General features: G+C 36.3%; 1 protein-coding gene across 1 annotated transcript in view; it reads left to right on the top strand.

Annotated features, from left to right (window-relative positions):
• Window positions 1-21,602, top strand: part of pth1r (parathyroid hormone 1 receptor) — a 98,584-nt gene extending 76,982 nt beyond the window's left edge. Inside the window, exons 6-13 of the mRNA XM_065267865.2 lie at window positions 7,553-7,739; window positions 11,445-11,598; window positions 13,948-14,008; window positions 14,248-14,314; window positions 14,468-14,562; window positions 14,657-14,798; window positions 18,597-18,638; window positions 18,764-21,602. Coding sequence (XP_065123937.1) covers window positions 7,553-7,739; window positions 11,445-11,598; window positions 13,948-14,008; window positions 14,248-14,314; window positions 14,468-14,562; window positions 14,657-14,798; window positions 18,597-18,638; window positions 18,764-19,117 — 1,102 coding nt within the window. The 3' untranslated portion in view covers window positions 19,118-21,602. The remainder of the gene's footprint in view (window positions 1-7,552; window positions 7,740-11,444; window positions 11,599-13,947; window positions 14,009-14,247; window positions 14,315-14,467; window positions 14,563-14,656; window positions 14,799-18,596; window positions 18,639-18,763) is intronic.

Raw genomic sequence — 21,602 nt, 5'->3', positions numbered from 1 at the left:
TGTGAAATGCTGTATTATTGTCATGGTTTTGTCTTAATATTTTCCATTGCTTATATTTCTCTTTGGCATACATACCTGAATCAATAACGAAATCTGCTTAAGTCTGTGCCCTAAGGCTGTTGACATCTTTACTTGGCTTGTTTACCTTTTGTCACCTGTCTTCTTAAGTTTGAAAGAAACATGACATTTTGGTAGTTTTTAGTAATATTTTTTTAATATTATGATACTGCCATTTTATTAGTCTTATTAGGATGAATATATATTTGTGTGTATGAGTGCAGACTAAGTGACGTTTATAGCATATGTGGGTTTTGGCGTCCGACTAAAAAGATCAGTTTTCCTAATGAGCTGCATCAAATAAATGTTTACCCAATAATTCGCCTGCCGTGTGCGCTGGCCATTTTTCAATATTAAGACATACGAGCGCATTTATTACTTTCACATTCAATTGCTCCCTTTTCATTACTAATTAATGCAAAGAGGTTCCTTTCGGTATTTATCCAACAGGCTTATTTAAATAAAAAGTTGGGTCGTGCGTGGAACAAGCCGCTGACAGGTGCCGGACTCGACTTGACTTGGCTCCAGAGCCCTGTGTTTTTAAGAGCCAGGCCCCTCGCCCGGGCACCAGGAAATGCGGTGCAGGAAAATGACTTTAATAGGGGCCCATTTGGTCCTCTGCTGATGGGCTGCCAGTCTCTTCATGCTCTTTGCTCTCTGCGTTTGAGGTCTGGTCTCAGGTGCACGGCCTCTGGGATATCAGCCATGCAGAGCGTAGACTCTTAAACATTAGCAGCAGTGTTTGAGATTAGCTCTGAAGAGAGCAACTCCATGTGAATCAGCTCCCCGGAGCTTCCCGATCGATAGTTCCCGACGGGACGGCGGTTAAGCAGCAGTTAGTCTAATGATAAGGCAAATGATCCACGCTGTCATCCTACACTCTCCAGAGCACTAAGAGGAAAAACAAAAACATACCCAAAATGATTAGCCAAGGGTTTCGTTTTTCACCGTGTCTGACAGCGGTAGGAAACAAACTGAACAGTTAAGCTGCCTTTTATTATGGTTTGTAAGAAATTGCAGCTTAGAGGTTTTTTTTAAGCATAACAAGCTGAATGGATGGTGGTTTCACAGGAAAATGACATTATTATAACTTTCACAAGACGCTTTGACTCCAAATTATCTTTCTCATGATTATAAAAATGTTAAGGCTTAGCTCAAATGCGTGAAATGAGTTTAGTAGACAAATTTAAATTTAAGTTTATTTACTTTTTAAAAATCTGTCAAGTACTACATTGTTAAAATTCTTTGTTGCACTTAAATTTTTTAAGTTGAATCAATTTGAAGTAACAATTAATTTCAACTGCTAAGAATTATAAAAATAAAGTTATTTTTTATAATTTATAGAAACTACTCTATTCAAGAAAGTTAAAATTAATTGTACATTTTAAACAATTGTAAAGTATAAACAACTTGAATTAATATATAATTTCAGCTTTTTTAATAGTTAGAAGTTGCTTACTACTATAAAAAATAAAGTTGTAAGAACTTGAGCCCATTCAACTTTATTTTTTTTTTATACCAACTTCTCACTAGTCAAGAAACTTAAAATGACTAATGTTAATTCAAGGTGTTTAAACTTAAAATTTAAGTGCAACAATGAATTTTTTACAGTCCGGTGCAATACATAGTGAAATGAGACAACATTTCTGTTGGACCATAGTGCTACATACTGTACAGACCATGAAGTACTTAAACAACACAGAGTTAAGGACTAAAAAGTAGTTAAACCTATTCGGTTATTACTGTAAGTCTGACATCATGCGCCGTAGGGATGCTAAACAATTAATCGCGATTAATCGTTAGCAGAATAAAAGTTTTTGTTTACATCACATATGTGTGTAAACTGTGTATAATAAATATGTATATATATAAATATGAACACATTCATGTATAATTTTAAGAAAAAAAATGTATATATTAAGTATTTATATTTATATATAATATAAATTATACATAAATATACAAATGTATATACACATGCAAACATTTATAAAACATATACATGCATGTGTGTACAATTATTTATACAAAGTTATTATACACAGTTCACATACATATATGATGTAAACAAAAACTTTAATTTTGCTAACGATTAATCGCGATTAATCGTTAAGCATCCCTAACGCCGTTTCCGGGTCCAACCGCTCACAGATGTCATAGAGAAATAACAAAAAATCACGGCTATAATACACTCATATCATAATAAAAAACTAACAAAAACACCCGATCCTAATTTTAATCTTGTAACAAAATTCGAGATGGCCAGAAAAGGATTTATGGATGTGGATATTTTATGAATTATTAATATATTGCTGTCTTTGATTCTGGGAGCCTAAGATTCATAGCTTAAATGTTTGCTATAAAATAAATAGTGCTCAAAGAAATGGCTGTTTATATGTGGTGGCTTGGAGCTGGAAACGGTATTCCTTACATCATGACTTAACAAGCGGATAACGTGAGCCTGAGACTGCAGTTTACACGCGAGTTTATAAAAATTTGCTTAAATGTGTGATATGAAGTAATAGTGCTCATACTCGGCTGTTTAAATAATATTCTCTATTGGAATGAGTGGAGGTTTGGACCCGAAAACAGTATTCCGTACAACATCACTTAGTAACTGGATGGCCACATACGGTACTGTAAAGTGCATGTGTGGAACCTAGTAGTGCAAACAGTGCCAGACAAAAGACACCAATATAATACACCACAAGACAAGTACATTAATAAATAGTGCTGACCAACAGAAAAAATGCTTGTAAACATCTTTGCACATAATAGCTTACAGTATTGTATAAAAAGCACCCAGGACAGACCCCATGAAGTTTGTTGATATGTGCTACAGGTACTACATATTGGCAAACCTGCTCTGTCTGAATCAATTCTTTGTAATGAATCTCGGCTCAAATCTATGTTTGCAAGATTAGATGCGGCAACAGAAAACCCAAATGCTACAACTGCTGTGACAGCTTAACCACTTATTTATTGAGTATTGATTTCTTGATGAATTGGCAGTGTTCTTTCACAATGAAGCCAGACCTGAAAACAACGTAAGTTGTGGAAGACTTTAACTCCCTAGAAATCAATGCTAGTACCTACTTTAAACTGTTATGTACATTAACAGTAAACAATAAAGGTGCTACAAAAGAGTCTTTACAGCAAGCAGTAAAGCATAGGTCTTCATAGAACAGGGGGTCTGTGGTGGTATAACTGGGTGTCCTCCAAATATTGTTTGAATTTTGCATTAATAGGCTAATAATAAAAATGTATTAAATTAAACTTGCTTAAAATAAAGGTTCCCATGTTAAAAATCAATTCAGTTATTTAAAATGTTTGGTAGTAGCCTACATAAAGCCGAAGGTATACTAGGGCCGTCCACGTACACGCGCTGTCCACATGACGTCATTTTTTTTCATCAGGAGGGTCCGCGTAAATGGCGAATGAGCGTGAAAATATTGAGACAGGACTCTCCACTACAAACCATTACACAAAGGCAATAGACAGCGTTTGCACACAGACCATCGTCTTTTCTTCTTTTACTTTCACTTCTTTCAAGGACAGAAAGCTGTGGAGCATTTTCATCACCATAATGTTTGCAATGGTGAATCTACTTTTCTTCATCATTCAAATTTTTTTAATGTACTGTAAATAATGGTGTGATGGACGCAGTTGATCCTTGATCTGTATGGATCATGATCTGTGTGGTTCGGCTCGCAAAATTAAAGAAGGGAAAGTTTATCACTTGCACGTGTTTCAAAGGCTTGCAAATGCTAACATTCAAATTATGTTAAACAATTTAAAGTGACTTTCCACTTTTTTTGAAAATATGCCCATTTTTCATCTCCCCTAGAGTTAAACATTTGATTCTTACTGTTTTGGAATCCATTCAGCTGATCTCCGGGTCTGGCGCTAGCACTTTTAGCATAGCTTGGCACAATACATTTAATCTGATTAGACTATTAGCATCGCGCTAAAAATAACCAAAGAGTTGCAATATTTTTCCTATTTAAAACTTGACTCTTCTGTAGTTACATTGTGTAATAAGATCAACATAAAATTAAAAGTTGCGATTTTCTAGGCAGATATGGCTAGGAACTCTCATTCAGGCGTAATAATCAAGGATTTTGCTGATGTAACATGGCTGGAATTAATCTGAAAAGGCAAGTTATTCAACTAAACAAAAGCACACAGAACAGCAGGCTGAATAGGTGTCCATACGTTAACGCAATACAAACACGATACTAGAGGTGTCACGGTTCTCCAAATCCTCGATTCGGTTACATTTTCGATTCTAAGACCATGGTTCGATTCGATTCTCGATTTTTTTTTTTTGAAAGACAAAAAATTATATGACTTTATTATTATTATTATTATTATTATTATTATTATTATTATTATTATAGTTTCACATTAACATGCACATTGCGTGCTTTTCCTCGCATGGGGGTTTGTGGGCTTCACTTTACGCGAGAGAGCTTGTAGAGAGAGGATTCCTTCTTGCATGCATATGGACTTAATGCGCGCATCTTGGACTCCTCCTAGCATCTGAAATAAAATCGGTGCGTCATAAGCAGCTGCGCTTCTCTCTGTCTCACGTGCACGCGCTATCGCTAGTCTAAACATAAACTAAAGTAGTAATCCTTAGGTATTTGTTCAGTTTTATGCATTTCATGCGAGCTGAGGCAAACTATCCCTTTTGTTTAAAATATAACCCGCTTCATCTTGGCGGCTCTCTTGCGCACGTGCAGAGAGCTGGGCTCTGTTCAAAGGCAGATCACTAGGTAGTAATCCTGTTTATGATATGCATTACAAGGAGTTGTAGCAATACATCCCTCGTGTTTAAAATATAAATCACGTTCTGCTGGACCGATGTTTTTAAAGGCACCTCTAAGAGGTTTATTGGACAAGCCGGCTGGACGTGACATGGGGGAGTGGCAGCATTGACGATCCCATTTTTTATTTCGAAGTTCGAGGTTGTGACTTAATTTCGACCGATTTCGATTTAAAATCGAAATCGTGACACCCTTACAGGATACACAATAGTACTGAACATACCTGGTTTGCTGAATAGGCTATATGAACAGAAAAAGCCAGAACACATCAAGTTGGCAGGCTTGTCATTCCTCATCACTGAATTCATTGAATTTCATAAATACAGGAGCAGTATATAGCAGACTCTTGCGTCTCTAGATGGTAATGTTGTCTTTTGGTTCATATGTGTCAAAATTAATTCACAGGACCAGCCAAACAATGAAAAAAGTGTGACTTAAGCCCTATTCGGACGGGATTAGTTTTACAGGGGGACCTCTGAGAAAACCGTGCTTCTCAGAGGTCCTCTGTGTTTTTAATCCCGTCCGAATCGGGCATGTCTGTGTTTTTCTCTGACGACCTCCGTAAGAATTTCAGAGCAATTTACCGAATGTTTTTCGCCGAACTCAGAGGTCCTCTGAGAAATTTTATCCCGTCCGGATGCAAATGTCTGTGTTTGCCCGCAATATCTTTTGAAAACGCGGTTCATTTCGTGTTTTGGCCAACGTGATCTGCCGTAAGGTCTTACTGTACTAATGCGTGTTTATTGTATGTTTCCCATGTTGTACTAATGCGTGTTTATTGTATGTTTCCCATGTTTTTTCGCATTCGGCAAAATAAAATAATTAAATCAAGACGAGCTGAATATCAAACACTGTTAAAGGTGCTCTAAGCGAATTGACACGTTTTAGACCATAAAACATTTTTTGTTACATACAGCAAACATCTCCTCACTATCTGCGTGCTACCTGACCGCTGATCAAACTGTAAAAAAACGCGATCTCTGTAGACAGCCCAGGCTCCACAAACAGCAATAACAACACAATGGCCAAACCTAGCACCACGACACAAAACAAAGTGTTCCAGCCAATAAACGACAAGAAGGATTTGGGGGCGGGGGTTGGGCGCATTCATGAAAGCATGGAAGGGAGAGGGAGGAGTTAGCTACGCTCCGTCTGTTTGAAAAAAATTCAAACATCAACACAAACTAACGTCTCGCATATTCGCTTAGAGCGCCTTTAAGACTGGCCACTGTAATATCATTAACGTTATAAGAAACTCCGTTCAAAGTTGTTCAACTCCGGAATGGTAATGTTAATTAATAAAGATAATAAATTGTTATCAATCATTATTTCTTCATTTCTTTGGGTTTATTATAAGCAAACAGTTATATAAAACACGTAGGCTAACGTTACTTTATTAGGATTTATATATTTTATTTTGATTTGTTAAAATTAAATTAATAAATTACATGTTCTGTCATAATTTTACATTTAAAGCAAAATATTAAACATTACAAACACGTGTATCCAGAGCACGTGCTCTTCTGCAACGCCCAAATGCATGAAACAGACACTCCCATCTCTGGAATAGCCTGCATCATTTTAATCCCGTCCGAATCGGTACATAAAATCACAGACGTCCTGGGGGACACGTTGAAACTCAAACGTTGTTTGGAAAACTAAGCCCGTCCGAATAGTGCTTTATAGTCCCAAAAATACGGGAATGTTTTTTTATGAAACCATACAGCCCAAAATGGTTCTTCTATGGCATCATTTAACATCTTGATTTTCAAGAGTGTAATTCCAACGCAATTTTAGAAAGGTTGCTTACTGCTATTCCTAAATAACGTTTGGCTATTGCATCCATTTTGGGGGCCAATATGATGTCAGACAAATAGGAAATAGGCTTCAAAAAGTGGGAACAGATTATATTTTGATCACAAATGACATTTTGATGATGTAAGACAAACGTTTGTAAGAGACCGGGAGAGAAAATAGTCAATTTTTATGTCACTTGGATCTAAAAATGATCACTGAGCTTTGAGAACAATTTTCAGTGATCATCTGTCCAGTGGAGACAGTTTACAAAATTGCAGCACGAACTGATCGACATGTGAATTGGCCTCGTGCTATTGTATTGGATGGAAACTGTTTTTTATTTAGCGGGAACCTTTGTTAGACATCATGACAGCATCATTTAGGAGACAAACGTGGCTGTTGACATCATTGCCAAATAACAGCCAATCCGAACATAAACAAATAAACTGCCATTTGAGAAGATCTGAACATAAATCCGCAGGGGCTTCTTTCTAATAGACTCACTCCGGTCAGGCCAGTTTGAGAAAGTGTAGACAAGCTGAGGGGAATTTGGGTACCACATGTTTGCAATTTTGTTTTTATAGCTCACTTTTCAAGCCCTGCATTTTCAACATTTGGGCTTTCCGAACTCTTTAAATAAGAAGAATGTGTTACAGTCAGCGACAGGCTCATCTGGCTCTAATTTAACACTAGTATTGTTGTTCTAGCATTGGAAAGCAAGAGAAACACACACGTCTGCTATTATATGGCTGTTCAATGACATGTCTTTATAAACCACGCTGTTTTAAACTACTTACGTACCATAATTACACCTGTTTTTAACTCATCATCATGTGATCCCTCTTTGCTTTCTTTCTTTCTGCTTTTAGCCGGCTGCACTGCACCAGGAACTACATCCACATGCACCTGTTTGTGTCATTCATGCTGAGAGCCATTAGCATCTTCGTGAAGGATGTGGTTTTGTATTCGGGTGCAGCGCTGGAAGAGATGGAACGCATCACAGTGGAAGATCTCAAGTCCATTACCGAAGCTCCTCCTGCCAACAAATCCCAGTTTGTAAGTTCACACATGCACTCACATCTAGGTACACTGTAAACATGAACAGTACAATGGACAAATTTAAAGGGGACATTTCGCAAAACTTTTTTAAGATGTCAAATAAATCTTTGATGTTCCCAGAGTACATATGTGAAGTTCTAGCATAAAATATCATACAGATAATTTATCATAACATGTTAAAATTGCCACTTTCTAGGTGTGAGCAAAAATGTGCCGTTTTTAGGTGTGTCCTTTTAAATGCAAATGAGCTGATCTCTGCACTAAATGGCAGTGCCGTGGTTGGATAGTGCAGATTAAAGGATTAGTCCATTATTAATTAGTCCACTTAAAAAAAATCCAGATAATTTACATACCACCATGTCATCCAAAATGTTGATGTCTTTCTTTGTTCAGTCGAAAAGAATTTATGTTTTTTGAGGAAATCCTTTCCAGCATTTTTCTCATTTTAATGGACTTTAATGGACCCCAACACTTAACAGTTTTAATGCAGTTTAAAATTGCAGTTTCTATGGAGTTTCAAAGGACTTTAAACGATCTCAAACGAGGCATAAGGGTCTTATCTAGTGAAAAGATTGTCATTTTTGGCAAGAAAAATAAAAATATGCACTTTTAAACCACAACTTCTCTTCTTCCTCCGGCTGTGTGACCAGCATTTGCGAACCATTTTAAACAACAAACTGACACAAAGACATTAATTAGTATCATTAGATATACAACAATGTTGGAACGGTCCTCTTTCTCCACACTTGTAAATACTGGGGCGTAGTTTCGATACGTCATCTATGACCTCTTGATGTGATGACGTATTACGTGAGGTCGCACTGGTGCGTCAGAGGACTGGAAGAAGAAGAGAAGTTGTGGATTAAATGTGCTTTTTTTTCTTGCCAAAAATGACAATCGTTTCGCTAGATAAGACCCTTATGCCTCGTTTGGGATCGTTTTGAAACTGCAATTTAAAACTGCATTAAAACTGTTAAGTGTTGGGGTCCATTAAAGTCCATTAAAATGAAAAAAATCCTGGAATGGATTTCCTCAAAAACATAATTTCTTCTCGACTGAACAAAAAAAAGACATCAGCATTTTGGATGACATGGTGGTGAGTAAATTATCTGGATCTTTTTAAGAAAATGGACTAATCCTTTAAGGGGTGGTATTATCCCCTTCTGACATCACAAAGGCAGCCAAATTTCAATGACCTGTTTTTTCTATGTTTGCAGGTTACTGGGTTGATCTTTTTCACATGTTCTAGTTTGATAGAAGCACCGAGGACCCAATTATAGCACATAAGCATTAAAAAAAGTTATGAAAAAGTTTTTCATGATATCTCCCCTTTAAAATTCCACAAACTCATATAAAATGAGTCAAGAGCTTTAAAAAATGTATTTATTACTTCCAAACAGAGTAATTTTAATACCACAGTCTTATTTTGATAAACACTGCAAATAATTGCAAACTTTTTGTGGTTGTGATGAGTTTTATGGCTAAGAAAGATTCTGGCACTGCAAATTGACTTCAGTTTTAAATTAAATCAACACGACTGGTTGAGGAGGATTGCCAGTTCCCACCATGCTTTGAATGAGCCTGCATTATGAGAGCCTTTTTTTAAGTCAGGTTTTATGGGTAGGTTTTCCGGAAAGACTCCGTATAGTTGGAGATTTAGAAGAGTTAGCTATTTTTTAGTTTTGTGGTTATCAGGATATGTGTTATGCTGTTTTATCATAGACAATAACTGTGTGAAAATCAGCATCAAGCTCAGTCTGTTTACACTTACACTGGTTTTAATTTCATGAGTCACATAATCTGTTTCTGTGACTTGTGAACAAAATTAAATGGTAAACGGTAGTTTTAAGTATAGTGTACTTTAATAATACAGTCAAATGTAAACCTTAAGTTTGGATTAATTGTCATTTATAAATATTTTGTACTTAAAAAAATTTATTAACTTAAAAATGTTGGTGCAATAAGTTAAAAAAAGTTTTGAATACTCGAGTTTTACACTGTATGGTCAGTAACTGCACCACATCAATTGGGTTTCCTTACTGTGTGGTTGCTATAGTATTATACAGGAACATCATTATCATTCAAAGTGATTTGTTGCGTCATGTCACAAATAGTCTGCAGTATTTCCTGCATGCTTTTGTAACCAAGAAACGAATGGTTTTTAATTAAACTATGTGACCTGAATTATACACTGCGCTATTTGATTTACAGTTGGCAGAACATTTCAGTAGAGAGGATCTAAGAAGTGGGCGACATGACCACAATCTTATATCACATTATGAATTATTATAGTGATAACAGTATATCACAATGAACATGAATTGGTTTATATGTAAGGGAGAATAGGCAGCCGGTTGTTATTGCAAAAATAAGCCCCGAAAGTATGACCAGGACAAAACTTCAAGCAGAGGGTCTTGTGTCACACTGAAGGGGCTTATTTCGCAATAACAACCGGCTGCCTGTACATTGTCCCGCTTATTACATGGCTGTTTGCCTCATAAGTAAGGTAAGGAACATTAAATATTGATTTGAAATATTTTATTTGCTCATTTTTATGAAAGCAGACCTTCCACAAGGAAAACCCGTTTATTTTCGGTTTTAAGATGAGACAAGAATGAACATTTGGTTTGATTTAATCATTTGTTAATGTAATGTCATATATGGTATTAAAATACATATTTATATTTAATTTTGTGTAATATCAAACTGTACCTGTCAAAATGAGTTGAAGCAGTTACCATGTTCACTTCTGGGAATTACAAACCTGCAAATGTCGCAACTGGCCAATCAGAATCAAGCATTGTGTAATAAGTTGTATTACAGTATGTGGTCAGGTCTATGATTAAATAATAACCTTATATGATTAAATAATGACCTTATAATAATAACCTTCTCAAAATAGCTTATGCATAACTCTGTGTATGAAACGTTAAGCAGCCCTGCCCACTGATAACCTTGCAGAGATATAAGTGTATAGTTATATAAACAGATTGATTACTGGTTGACATACTTAAAGGCGGAGTGCACAATGTTTGAAAAACACTTTGGAAAAGGGAGTCAGGCCGACTACCAAAACACACTTGTAGCCAATCAGCAGTAAGGGGCGTGTCTACTAATCAAAATCCTTGCCAGGGTTGCATATGTGTGGGACGGGTCTATCAAAAGAAGGTCCAGATTCTATTGGTGTAGGGACGTGTTTGTTAGGGGATTTCAAATGTCAACATTGGCTTTCAAAGATCATGCACCCCGCCTTTAATTCCATTTAACAGTAAATAATATTCGGAGCGGTTTCCCGGACAGGGTTTGAATTAATCCTGGACTAGCCCTTAGTAATATGAGGACATTTAAGAAGTTTATACAAACATGGCTTACAAATAAATACATGCATCTTGAGACACAACAGTGGCACTGATATTTTCAGATATGTCAGTGCAAGATGTTTTTAAACTGAGGCAGCTCAATCCTGCATTTTAGCCTGGGACTGGTATAAACCCTGTCCGTGAAACTGTCCCTTGATGTTATATCCTAGTTATATTGAAAAACATGGTTCAAACCTCTCAAAAAACCCAGATTTGTGGTGGCGTGTTTTGCTTGGGCGGTCAGCACTCACGTTTTCTTTAGAAGAAAATGCAATTTCTTTCATACATCAGAAGTAAATGAAAGTGAGATGGATGCCCAATTGATTTTCAATCTTCCCTCCAGATTGGTTGCAAGGTGGCTGTCACCCTCTTTTTGTACTTCCTGGCGACTAATTATTATTGGATCCTGGTGGAAGGCCTGTACCTCCACAGCCTTATTTTCATGACCTTCTTCTCAGACAGGAAGTACCTCTGGGGTTTCACTTTGATTGGTTGGGGTGAGTAAACAATCTTCTTAAATACTTCACACTACAAAAATCGTTCTTCAGCTACTGGCTACAGAGACTAAATTATATTAAAGGGATTTAATTACGATTTTCTATCGATGTCTTTTTGGGTGCGTTTGAAAGATTGTTCAATTAATCAGTCGCTTAGTCAATACGACTTTCTTACAAACCCTTCGCAGTTACTACGAGGTATTGCTAATTGCCTCCAGCAGAGATTAGCATATGTTAAATCTGCTGGAGACCAACAGGCATGTTTGTGAAAGTACTCTGGACTCTACGGCTCCTGCATTGTACACACTGTGCGTAATTATTGGACGTGCACAGCGCATACAATGTGGATGTCGTAGAGTTTATTCATCTTAATGAAGCTTTAGACCGAAGCCGCAGGGCTTTGTTACAATTGCTGTACTCAATGGCTGCTGAAAACAATGCTGTATGGCAGTGGCGGTTCTAGCTTGTGTGGCGCCCTGGGCGAACCCCCCATTTTTACAACACTTATAATTAATTCACAACAATAAGCACCTAAAAGGGTTCATTCTTATGATAGCAGGGCCACTGAGGTGTTCTGGTTAAGAGCCTGTAGATGAATTAAATAAGGTCTAAGGGGCCGATCACACTCATCACGTTTATGGCAGTGGTAGGTGCCTTTTCTGAATGATCTTCAATAGGCAGTGAGCGTTATGCGTGCTGTTTATCCGTCCCCAAAGTAACCAAAAAAGGCAGTGCGGCCAGGGGCGGACTGGCCATCTGGCACACCGACAGTTTCCCGGTGGGCCGGCGTACTTTTTGGGCCGATACATCTCATACTATTTTTGTCTGAGCAGCCCAGTTTTAGCGTCTTTTTTTATAGACAGACCGCGGCCCACTGACATTTAAGCAGCAGCCCATTGGTTTTTTTTAATGACATTAAGCTGGCCCAATCACCGCTTTGGTCTCTGTGCAAGCAAGCGTGCATCATCGGTCAGTTCACATGTCAAAATAGAGAGAGAGAGATGGAGAAAAAACGCAAGGGAGGCGCAGAAAAACTGTGTGACCAAAAGAAGCAGGCTCTTCAGGCAGATGCTGCAAAATGTGTAAAAAAAACACAATTGTTTTCTGCGGCAGCAGGGCATTCAATTCGCGTCGCCGCTGCTGCTGCTGATGATGATGGTGGCGGCGGTGACACTGGCAGCACCAGCACGCAAAGTGTCAGTGAGGAGAGGGAGAGAGACGAGGGAGAAGTGAGTGTAGTGCCTCCGGTAAGCAGAACTGCTTTCAAAACACAAGTTTAGATAGATACCCCTTGATAAAACTGAGTAAAAAACACAAAATGATGGTGATAAATCTGCAATAAAATAATTGCACTCTTTGCTCTGTAACTACGAGTGTACATGGGCGCGGGAAGTGGGGGATGCCCAGCTGCACTACTTCCTGAACTTCAGCCAGCTCCTTGTTTCCTGTCTGCCATTATTGGACAAACTGATTAATCCAGGTGTGCCTGACCTCAGTAGTCACAACAACAATAATCAGACACACCTGGATTAATCAGTTTGTCCAATAATGGCAGACAGGAAACAAGGAGCTGGCTGAAGTTCAGGAAGTAGTGCAGCTAGGCATAAAGCCTATTGATTTGGATGTGCATGAGGATACTGTTTCTTTTCCTTAAACTACAACCAGATTAGTGCGGTTGTAATTTTTGTTGCAGCCAATACACATTAAAATATTTATATGATAAATTATAGGCCCATTGTAAAGTAAGCTACTGTAGCTGGATTTGGTTTTGGCATGTTTCTTCTCTTCCTCTTTCTAACCTGTGCACCTGATTTCTTAGGCTAGACCTTTTTTGGTCGTAATCTTTTACTAGATTAAAAATATGTAAAAGTACATCTTTACAATCCCGGTTGCGCATTTCGTTTTTTTCCGGGCGCCTATGCTAAATCCCCTGTGCGGCTTCCCATGTTACCCATGTTTAAATCCATTATTTGGAGATTAATTCTGAGCACAGTTTGAGACCAATTCTGTAATAAAAAATTGGAACTGGAAAGTTTATTTTTACATAAAACTTCAAATCAAATTCCTCCACATTATCTTACTTTGCATGAATTTGACAGCTCTGTTGTGTATGCCAACGAATGTCTCATTTGTGTTTTTTATTTCTTCTATGACAGTAAGAAAAAAACTCAAATGTCAAACATAAATCAAAATATAATTGAGCACTCAGGCTGCTAAGAGATAAAGTAGCAGTTTTTAGGCAACATTTTCTTCTTTAAACTTCCTAAGAAGCACCAGACACAACTGATGACCTCACATGTTCTTCTGAACGCAACCTTTAAAAAGTCACATGATTTTCTTACTAAACAGGTGTTCCTGCGGTGTTTGTGACCATCTGGGCCAGCGTCAGGGCCACACTTGCAGACACCGAGTAAGTCCTAGACACTGTGTGCCATTACTAAAGTGTTTCCATTTTGATGGAAAATATTGATTTTACAAAAAATGTTATGGGTAAATGTTCAAATTAAATGTTATTCTTTTATACGCACGGATGATTTGATGTTTGCAACGGACTTATGAAATAAAACATGGATTTTTGGAGTATTTGCTGAAAATAAACAGAATCTGAATTGGTTTGTTAAAGTAACTGATTTGGTTTATGGCCAACAGGTGCTGGGATTTAAGTGCAGGGAACTTAAAATGGATCGTGCAAATCCCTATTCTCACAGCAATTGTTGTAAGTTCAAATTACATTTATGAGATTTTGAGTAAAGAATGAAAAGAGATTACTGTCTTGTTATGTTTAAGTGTTATTTTTTAGTTATTTTTGTGCAAATATCAGTTTCTCATTTGTCGTCCATTAAATGTCTGTTTTAACCTTTTCCCCAAGGTAAATTTTTTGTTATTCCTGAATATTATAAGAGTTTTGGCAACAAAACTCAGAGAAACTAATGCAGGGAGATGTGACACGAGACAACAGTACAGGTATACCAACTTCCAAATATCTTTTAATATCAAACACTTAATTAAAAGAGACATTGCAAAATAATTTGTCTTGGTTTCTTTTTGTCCTCCACAGAAAGTTGTTAAAATCCACCCTAGTCTTGATGCCATTGTTTGGGGTTCACTACATAGTGTTTATGGCGATGCCCTATACAGAGGTTTCCGGGGTACCGTGGCAAATCCAGATGCATTATGAGATGCTATTTAACTCATTCCAGGTAACTCTATTAAACTTACACTGTATATAAAGACATAAAGTGTTGAGTCACCAACATATTCTGAAATAAGATCCATTCGCATATATGCCTACTTTCTACACTGGGAAAAAAAAAACAGAAGGCTTTTAAAATGGTTATAGTAGTTATACGCTGCATCCGAAGCCCCCTACAATGTACTTCCACCTACCAGGCAAGCAATTAGTCTGTCCGAATTCAAAGCATTCGAAAAACAGTTGGTGAAAAGGAGATGACCTACTACTTAAGCAAGATCCCGAACTTTACTATCCTGTGGGCCCCCCGTGTGAGGAATTAACCACCGAAGAAGAAGAAGGGGGCGTTGTTTTATTCAAAAGTGTCCGAAAGCGTTAAGGTGGCTCCATTCAAATGCAAATACATATAATAAACAGCTGTCCCTTGTGGTTTAATTGCGCTTGTTCAATGCCATTCCAGGTAATGACTGCATAGTGGATGTAGTACATACAAATTCATTCATACTATATAGTACAAACTGTTGTACAGGTCGATAAGTAGGTATTTAATCTAATTTAGTACCTGGGTCAATGACGTGACGTTAACCCTCGTGTGGTGTTCATATTTCTGTTACTTAGACAATGTTTGTGGGTCTAGTGGACCCGCTGTATTATTCGTATCTTTAAACCAATGCAGTCATACAAATTTATGTAATATTGTTTACAGATGATTACTTTAGCCTTATTGCAAGTAATATAGACAGAATTTTTGGTTAATGTTTGTCATTTACCACTGGTGGAGGACTATTTATAGATTAAAGTGCTATTCGTTTTTGGGATAATATGAAATAAGAGAAGAAAATTCTATTCTCCTCCAGATGTTTTTCTAAAATAAGTATTTTCAGCACTTTTTCATCTCAAATAAGTTTTTCATCACTTTGACATTTAATTATTTGAACTTAGTTTGAAATTGTACACATTTGTGTCTGTCTACACAGCACAAGCCCCATCTGAAAAGATGCGGTATCATAACACATCATCCACATCGAACACATAATCTGTTCATGACAGCCTGCACAACACATAAGAAGCAGATTTTTACTGTGTAGCTGTGTTGCATGTGCATTTCTTGCATTTTATAGACATATACTGTGTCTTCCTGTCCATGTTATGTCCACACACACACTGCAGTACAATGTGTTGCTATTGGCTACAACCTAAAATGATGGAAATGCTTGGATATGAAATTATACTTTCTCTATTTCTCACTCTCTCTCACACACTCATACACACACAAACACACACACCATAGGTTTTGTGGTAAACTCATGGTTTTACAAATGGTAATCAATACACCAATTTACCATGATTACTACACTTTTACTATAATACAACCATGGTTATTTTTTGTAAGGGATATAATGGTAAAATGCAGAATGGTTCCTGTTAGACAGAAGGTAAAGTTTTTGGGACAGTGGGGGCAGACAAGTGTTCATGCTTGATATATAACATGTTGTATCCTTGCGCTGTCACAGCAAGTGCAGAAGGACAAAACTCTGACATCCATCCATCACATATGTACAGACATATATACAAACACACTCATGCACTCACAGGAGTCCCAGATAAGAGAAAAACAGAGTAAAGTTACATAGCACATTCAATTTTTACACTCTTATTACCCCCGGGTCCAGTGGACCCGAACACCACATATGTAATATAAATGTGTAGGGGGTTGTACGGTGTTCAGTCATTATAAAGTTGATTATTTTTATGTTCTTTATAGAAAATGAGCCAAGGCCAATGAATCTGAGGTTGAAACAACAATTAATTGCATAATTTTTCTTTTGGTAAACATTAAAAACGGGTCCCACAGACCCGAACACCACACAAGGGTTAATTATTTTGTGCCCGTATGGTTCAATTAAATGTGAAAGGGTTAAAATTTCAAAATAAATTTGCGGATTACTTGCATACATTCTCTTTTTTTTGGAGCAAGTCTAAAATTTCTGTTTTTATTTAATTTTGAAAGAATATTTTGCACTGTAAAAAAAACTTTGCTGCCTTAAAATTTTTTGTTAAATCAACTTAGATTCACAAGTCATGTCAACAGAAATGATTTGTCACAACTTATAAAATATAGTTGAGAAAAGTCAACTTAATTTTATAAGTTATAACAACTCACCTGTAGTTATAACAACTCATCTCTAATCAAGATAAATAATAGTAAGTTGAAATGACTTGTAAATCCGAGTTGATTCAACAAAAAAATTTAAGGCAGCAAAGTATGTTTTACAGTGTGGGGATAATTACAAAAATGTCAATGTGGTGTAACCGGTCGTTTCAATTTGTGCAACTTTTTTTTAAAAATGAAAATATAAAAATATTCACAAAAAATGTGGAATAAAATATAATCATCTAGTTTAGTGTAATATCCTTTTTTACAAACATTTTTACATCATTTTTCAAAGAGCTGTTTTCAGCATATGTCAGGACAAATATTACAAAAACGCATTAAAATGTACATTTAGAAATAACTAATAAAATTATTTAAAAAAATAATAATACATGCCATCAAGGTGGATAAAATATTTTATATTTTTCATTCTTTGGCGCAATTGACCATTTGACTTTTCAGGTCCATTCAGTCTTAAAGGTGCAGTTTGTAAATTTTAGTGGCATCTAGTGGTGAGGTTGTGAACTGCAACCAACGGCTCAGTCAACTACTCACCCCTCGCATTTGAAATGCATAGAGAAGCTACGGTAGCCGCCACCGGAAAAACATGTCATCGAAGGAGACAACTTAAAAAGTTTGTCCGTTAAGGGCTTCTGTAGAAAAATGGCGGCACAAAATGGCTACTTCCACGAAAAAGGGGACCCTTGGTGTATGCAGATAAAAAATTCTCTTTCTAAGGTACTAAAAACATAACGGTTCATTATAAAAAGGTCTTTATACACCCCTGATAATATAGTTTTGTATTTTATTTTGCATTTTTGTCAAGAGATCCTTTTAAAAATTACACACTGCACCTTTAACTTTCATAAAATGGTGCAAATGTAATTTTTTTATTGAATACAATTAGCATAATTACACTATGTATATTGAAATAAACCTGATACGTGCTTTTAAAACGAGTTTTGAGAAAATATTTTAGAATTTCTCATCTTGCCAAACCGTTTTTGTCACTGACCCACCTACTGTCACGGTCTACGCCAGTATGCTATTTTGTATGCAATTATATTACAGTAAGATTAATGTGCTTCTATTATATTGGAGGCTTCTGATGTCTGCGGTGACTTTAGGATACAGGAGCTAATAAAGACATCTTGAAGAGATCACATCACATCTTTAGTGGCCTTATTGCATTGGCTAGCATTGATTCAAATGTTGTACTGTTGTTTATAAAGCTTTGCGTGAACTTGTAGTGCATAGACTTGGTTTTTTAGTTTATTAAAAATCTTCTACAACCATACCAGTATTATTTTTTACTTACCAATTCCTTGTTGAATTGAATTCTTTCTCATTTTAAAATGTCATATATGTATTGTTTTGGCTGTACAGCACTGAACTTCTGTTGTTTATATTCTGTAGACCTTATAAATGGTTTGACAAACAGCGTTCCACTGTTATTGTCTCAAGACCTCATTGCATTTGTTACATGACCCCTACATGTCAAAATAAATACATTATTTATTTAGTATTTGTATTTACACACAGCCATACACATTTTGTATATTCATGCATTCAAATTATACAGAAAATCTGCATACAGTGGGCAGTGAAAATCTTATGTGATATTCCTATTAAAATTCACACTCTCTTTTACAGGGATTTTTTGTTGCAATTATATACTGCTTCTGCAATGGAGAGGTAAGACATCAATTACAGTATGAGCTTCTATGTTTTTCATTATTATTTATTACCAACAGGTCAGTAGTAGCATTCCTAGTATTTGAAGAAATTACTGTAAATCATTCACATGTACTGCTCTTTAGGTCCAGGCAGAAATCAAGAAGTCATGGAGCAGGAGGACACTTGCTTTGGACTTTAAAAGAAAAGCTCGTAGCGGCAGTAACACGTACAGCTATGGACCCATGGTGTCCCACACCAGCGTCACTAACGTGACCGCACGGGGCCCCCTGGCCCTGCACCACACCACCCGCCTGGGGCCCGTCACCATCAACGGCCATCGGAACCTTCCGGGTTACGTGAAAAACGGCTCCGTCTCCGAGAATTCAATTCCGTCCTCGGGTCAGGAGCTTCATATACAGGAGGAAGAACCTTCGAAGGACTTTCACGAAGAAAAAACGACCCCGGTTGTAGAGGAAGAAAGGGAAACGGTCATGTGACTTTGCAGACCTCAAAAAGATGACACGTGTCATACGTCATTATGAAAATACATTAAAGGATGAAGGAGTCCTTTGTTCCTCAGGATTTTCTCACAGTTTTGGTTGTGGGACCATCTCAGATGTTTTGAGCTACAATTGGGGGGGGGGGGGGGTTTGGCAGTGACGGACTGTGATCAGCGTCTTTTAAATGAGCCACAATGTTTTTGCAAGACTGGAAAATTTATACAGACACCAGGAATTCGGAGAATAAGTTTGGAGGATAAGAACAAAAATTTCTGGTGAATACCCTTTATATGTTGCACGTGTGTTTCTGCGTTGTGAATGAAATGCTGTCGCTTTCAGGTTCTCCTCTCCATTATATACAGATTGTGCTCCAGGATAAAGCCATGGGAAGCAGATGGCAGTGTGGACAGTAAATTGTAAATAAGAATTTCATGTTATTTTAAATACATTTAAAACTAAGAATTGTTTTTGATCAGCACTAATGTCTTTTTATTTACTGCAAATAGCGAAACCATCTCGAACATTTGCCAGTAGAGGCACTTTGTATATTATGGAAGCAGGATTTTGTTAGTAGAATGTTATATTTATACAATGTTTAAGCCTTGAGCAATAGTGTTTAATTTATCCACTAGTTTGATACGTGGATTTGCCAAATCTTGCTTTAAAGCTATCTGTTTTCTTCATGGTGTTTGGTGGTGAAAATGAAAAATTATTTGCTCTTAATTTGTGTATATTTATACATTGAGTTATTGATAGAATTCAAATGTTAAGGAAAGTCAAGACATAAAAATGTTGGAGCATTGCTATAAGGTTGCTAGGGTGTTCAGTGTGGTTGCTAGGTGGTTGCTTACTGACCCAAATTAAAATTATAGTCTGTTGTATTATTTACTTTCTTTACTTAGAAAAACCATGGCATAACTTTCTGCAACAAGCAGCATGATTTGATGTGTCGCTATATTGGGACGGGACAGTTTACATGCTAAAGGTAAACACTTAGGAGGAGAGAATTTAAGAAACCTCTGATGCTAAAGCACCACTAATTAGCACATTATGAAATACATTAGTGTATATTAATATGGTTCCGAACAAATATAAATAGTTATATATGTTATACAAAGTCAGCTTTAATTGAAATATTTTCATAAATAGTCACATTTGAATGCACAAAAAATAACCTGTTGCTAACCTTTTAAAATGTTTTGAAATCATTTTGAAAGTTATTATAATGTATAGCACCAAATGTACCCTACATGTTCAATGTCTTCTTCTTACATTTTCATTTCAAATCCTGATTATTTTTTCCCATAGTCTGACTGAAGACAACTATGAAGCATCCGGAAAATGAATACATTAATTTATTATTGCAGCTTTGTATGTTGTTTTCAAGGAGCTCTTTGAACCTTATCCGCGCAGAGTTATGAAAGCTGTTTATTAAAACCATTTCTGAATTTAATTTATCACTTTCATCTGTTATAACGAAGAAAGCCCTTTTTTATATTATGTACTATAATTTCATTGAACTCATGCCTCCCTCCATAAGATGCTTATTTTACAGTTCTTTGTTTTATCCCAATGCATTTTATGAGCAGCTAAAAATCACCAAATGCCAAATTGCAATCATCTCATTTTTTTATTGCTATCTAAGCTATGTTTTACCCTACTTCTGTATATGGTGCTTATTAATAAATTCATTATTTATTGGTATTGAATTTGGCGTCAATATTATACACTTTTAAAAATTAAGATTCCTAAAAGGTTCTTTGTTGTGCTGTATGGTTTTATAAAGGACGTTTAACATCTTTAAACCCTTCCTGCCACAGAACCCTTTTTAGCCCCTTTATTTTTAAGAGTGTAAAGGCTCATGGTTTATGTATGATTTATCATTCTGCTGCTTTTGTAAGGTATGTGTGTACATTAATTTTGTGGATATATAAATCGGTCTGAATGTTTACAAAACATGATAATGTCCATGCTGTTATGAGCTAAATTAACATGTCCATTCTGTATGTTATACTGTATGATTATGAAACCTTTTTATTCAGGGTTGCAATTTTATATGCAGACCATTTCAAAAATAATGAATTATTGAGAAGTAAATTGCTGTACAAAAATACATGCTGATATTCAGATTTTTCCGCTAATCTGATTTTTGCATACTCTGCATTGGTTTAAAACATTATTATCTTAAACTTTAAATGGTTTTATTTATCAAAAGCAACACACAAAAAGACATTCAGCTTTTCTTTTATAACTCAAGTTTAGTTGAGTTACAGTACAGATGTTAATGTGCATATTAGTTTTAGCATTGAACATTTTTTTGTATTTATCTTCTCAAATTAAAGCTTTTTGGTTCTGTTGTAAAATGTACTCCGTTTTCGCACTTTATATGCCTTGATGCTCAATACGGATTCAGACTGTTTGTAATTTTTTCATCATTCCCTCATCAGTATCGTATTTAGTGCTGATCATGTGCATTGTTAAT

Source organism: Paramisgurnus dabryanus, chromosome 6, assembly GCF_030506205.2.
Source record: "Paramisgurnus dabryanus chromosome 6, PD_genome_1.1, whole genome shotgun sequence".
In the NCBI taxonomy this organism is placed as follows: Eukaryota; Metazoa; Chordata; class Actinopteri; order Cypriniformes; family Cobitidae; genus Paramisgurnus; species Paramisgurnus dabryanus.
Note: the sequence above shows the minus strand (reverse complement) of the source record. Positions and strands in the feature narration are given on the sequence as shown.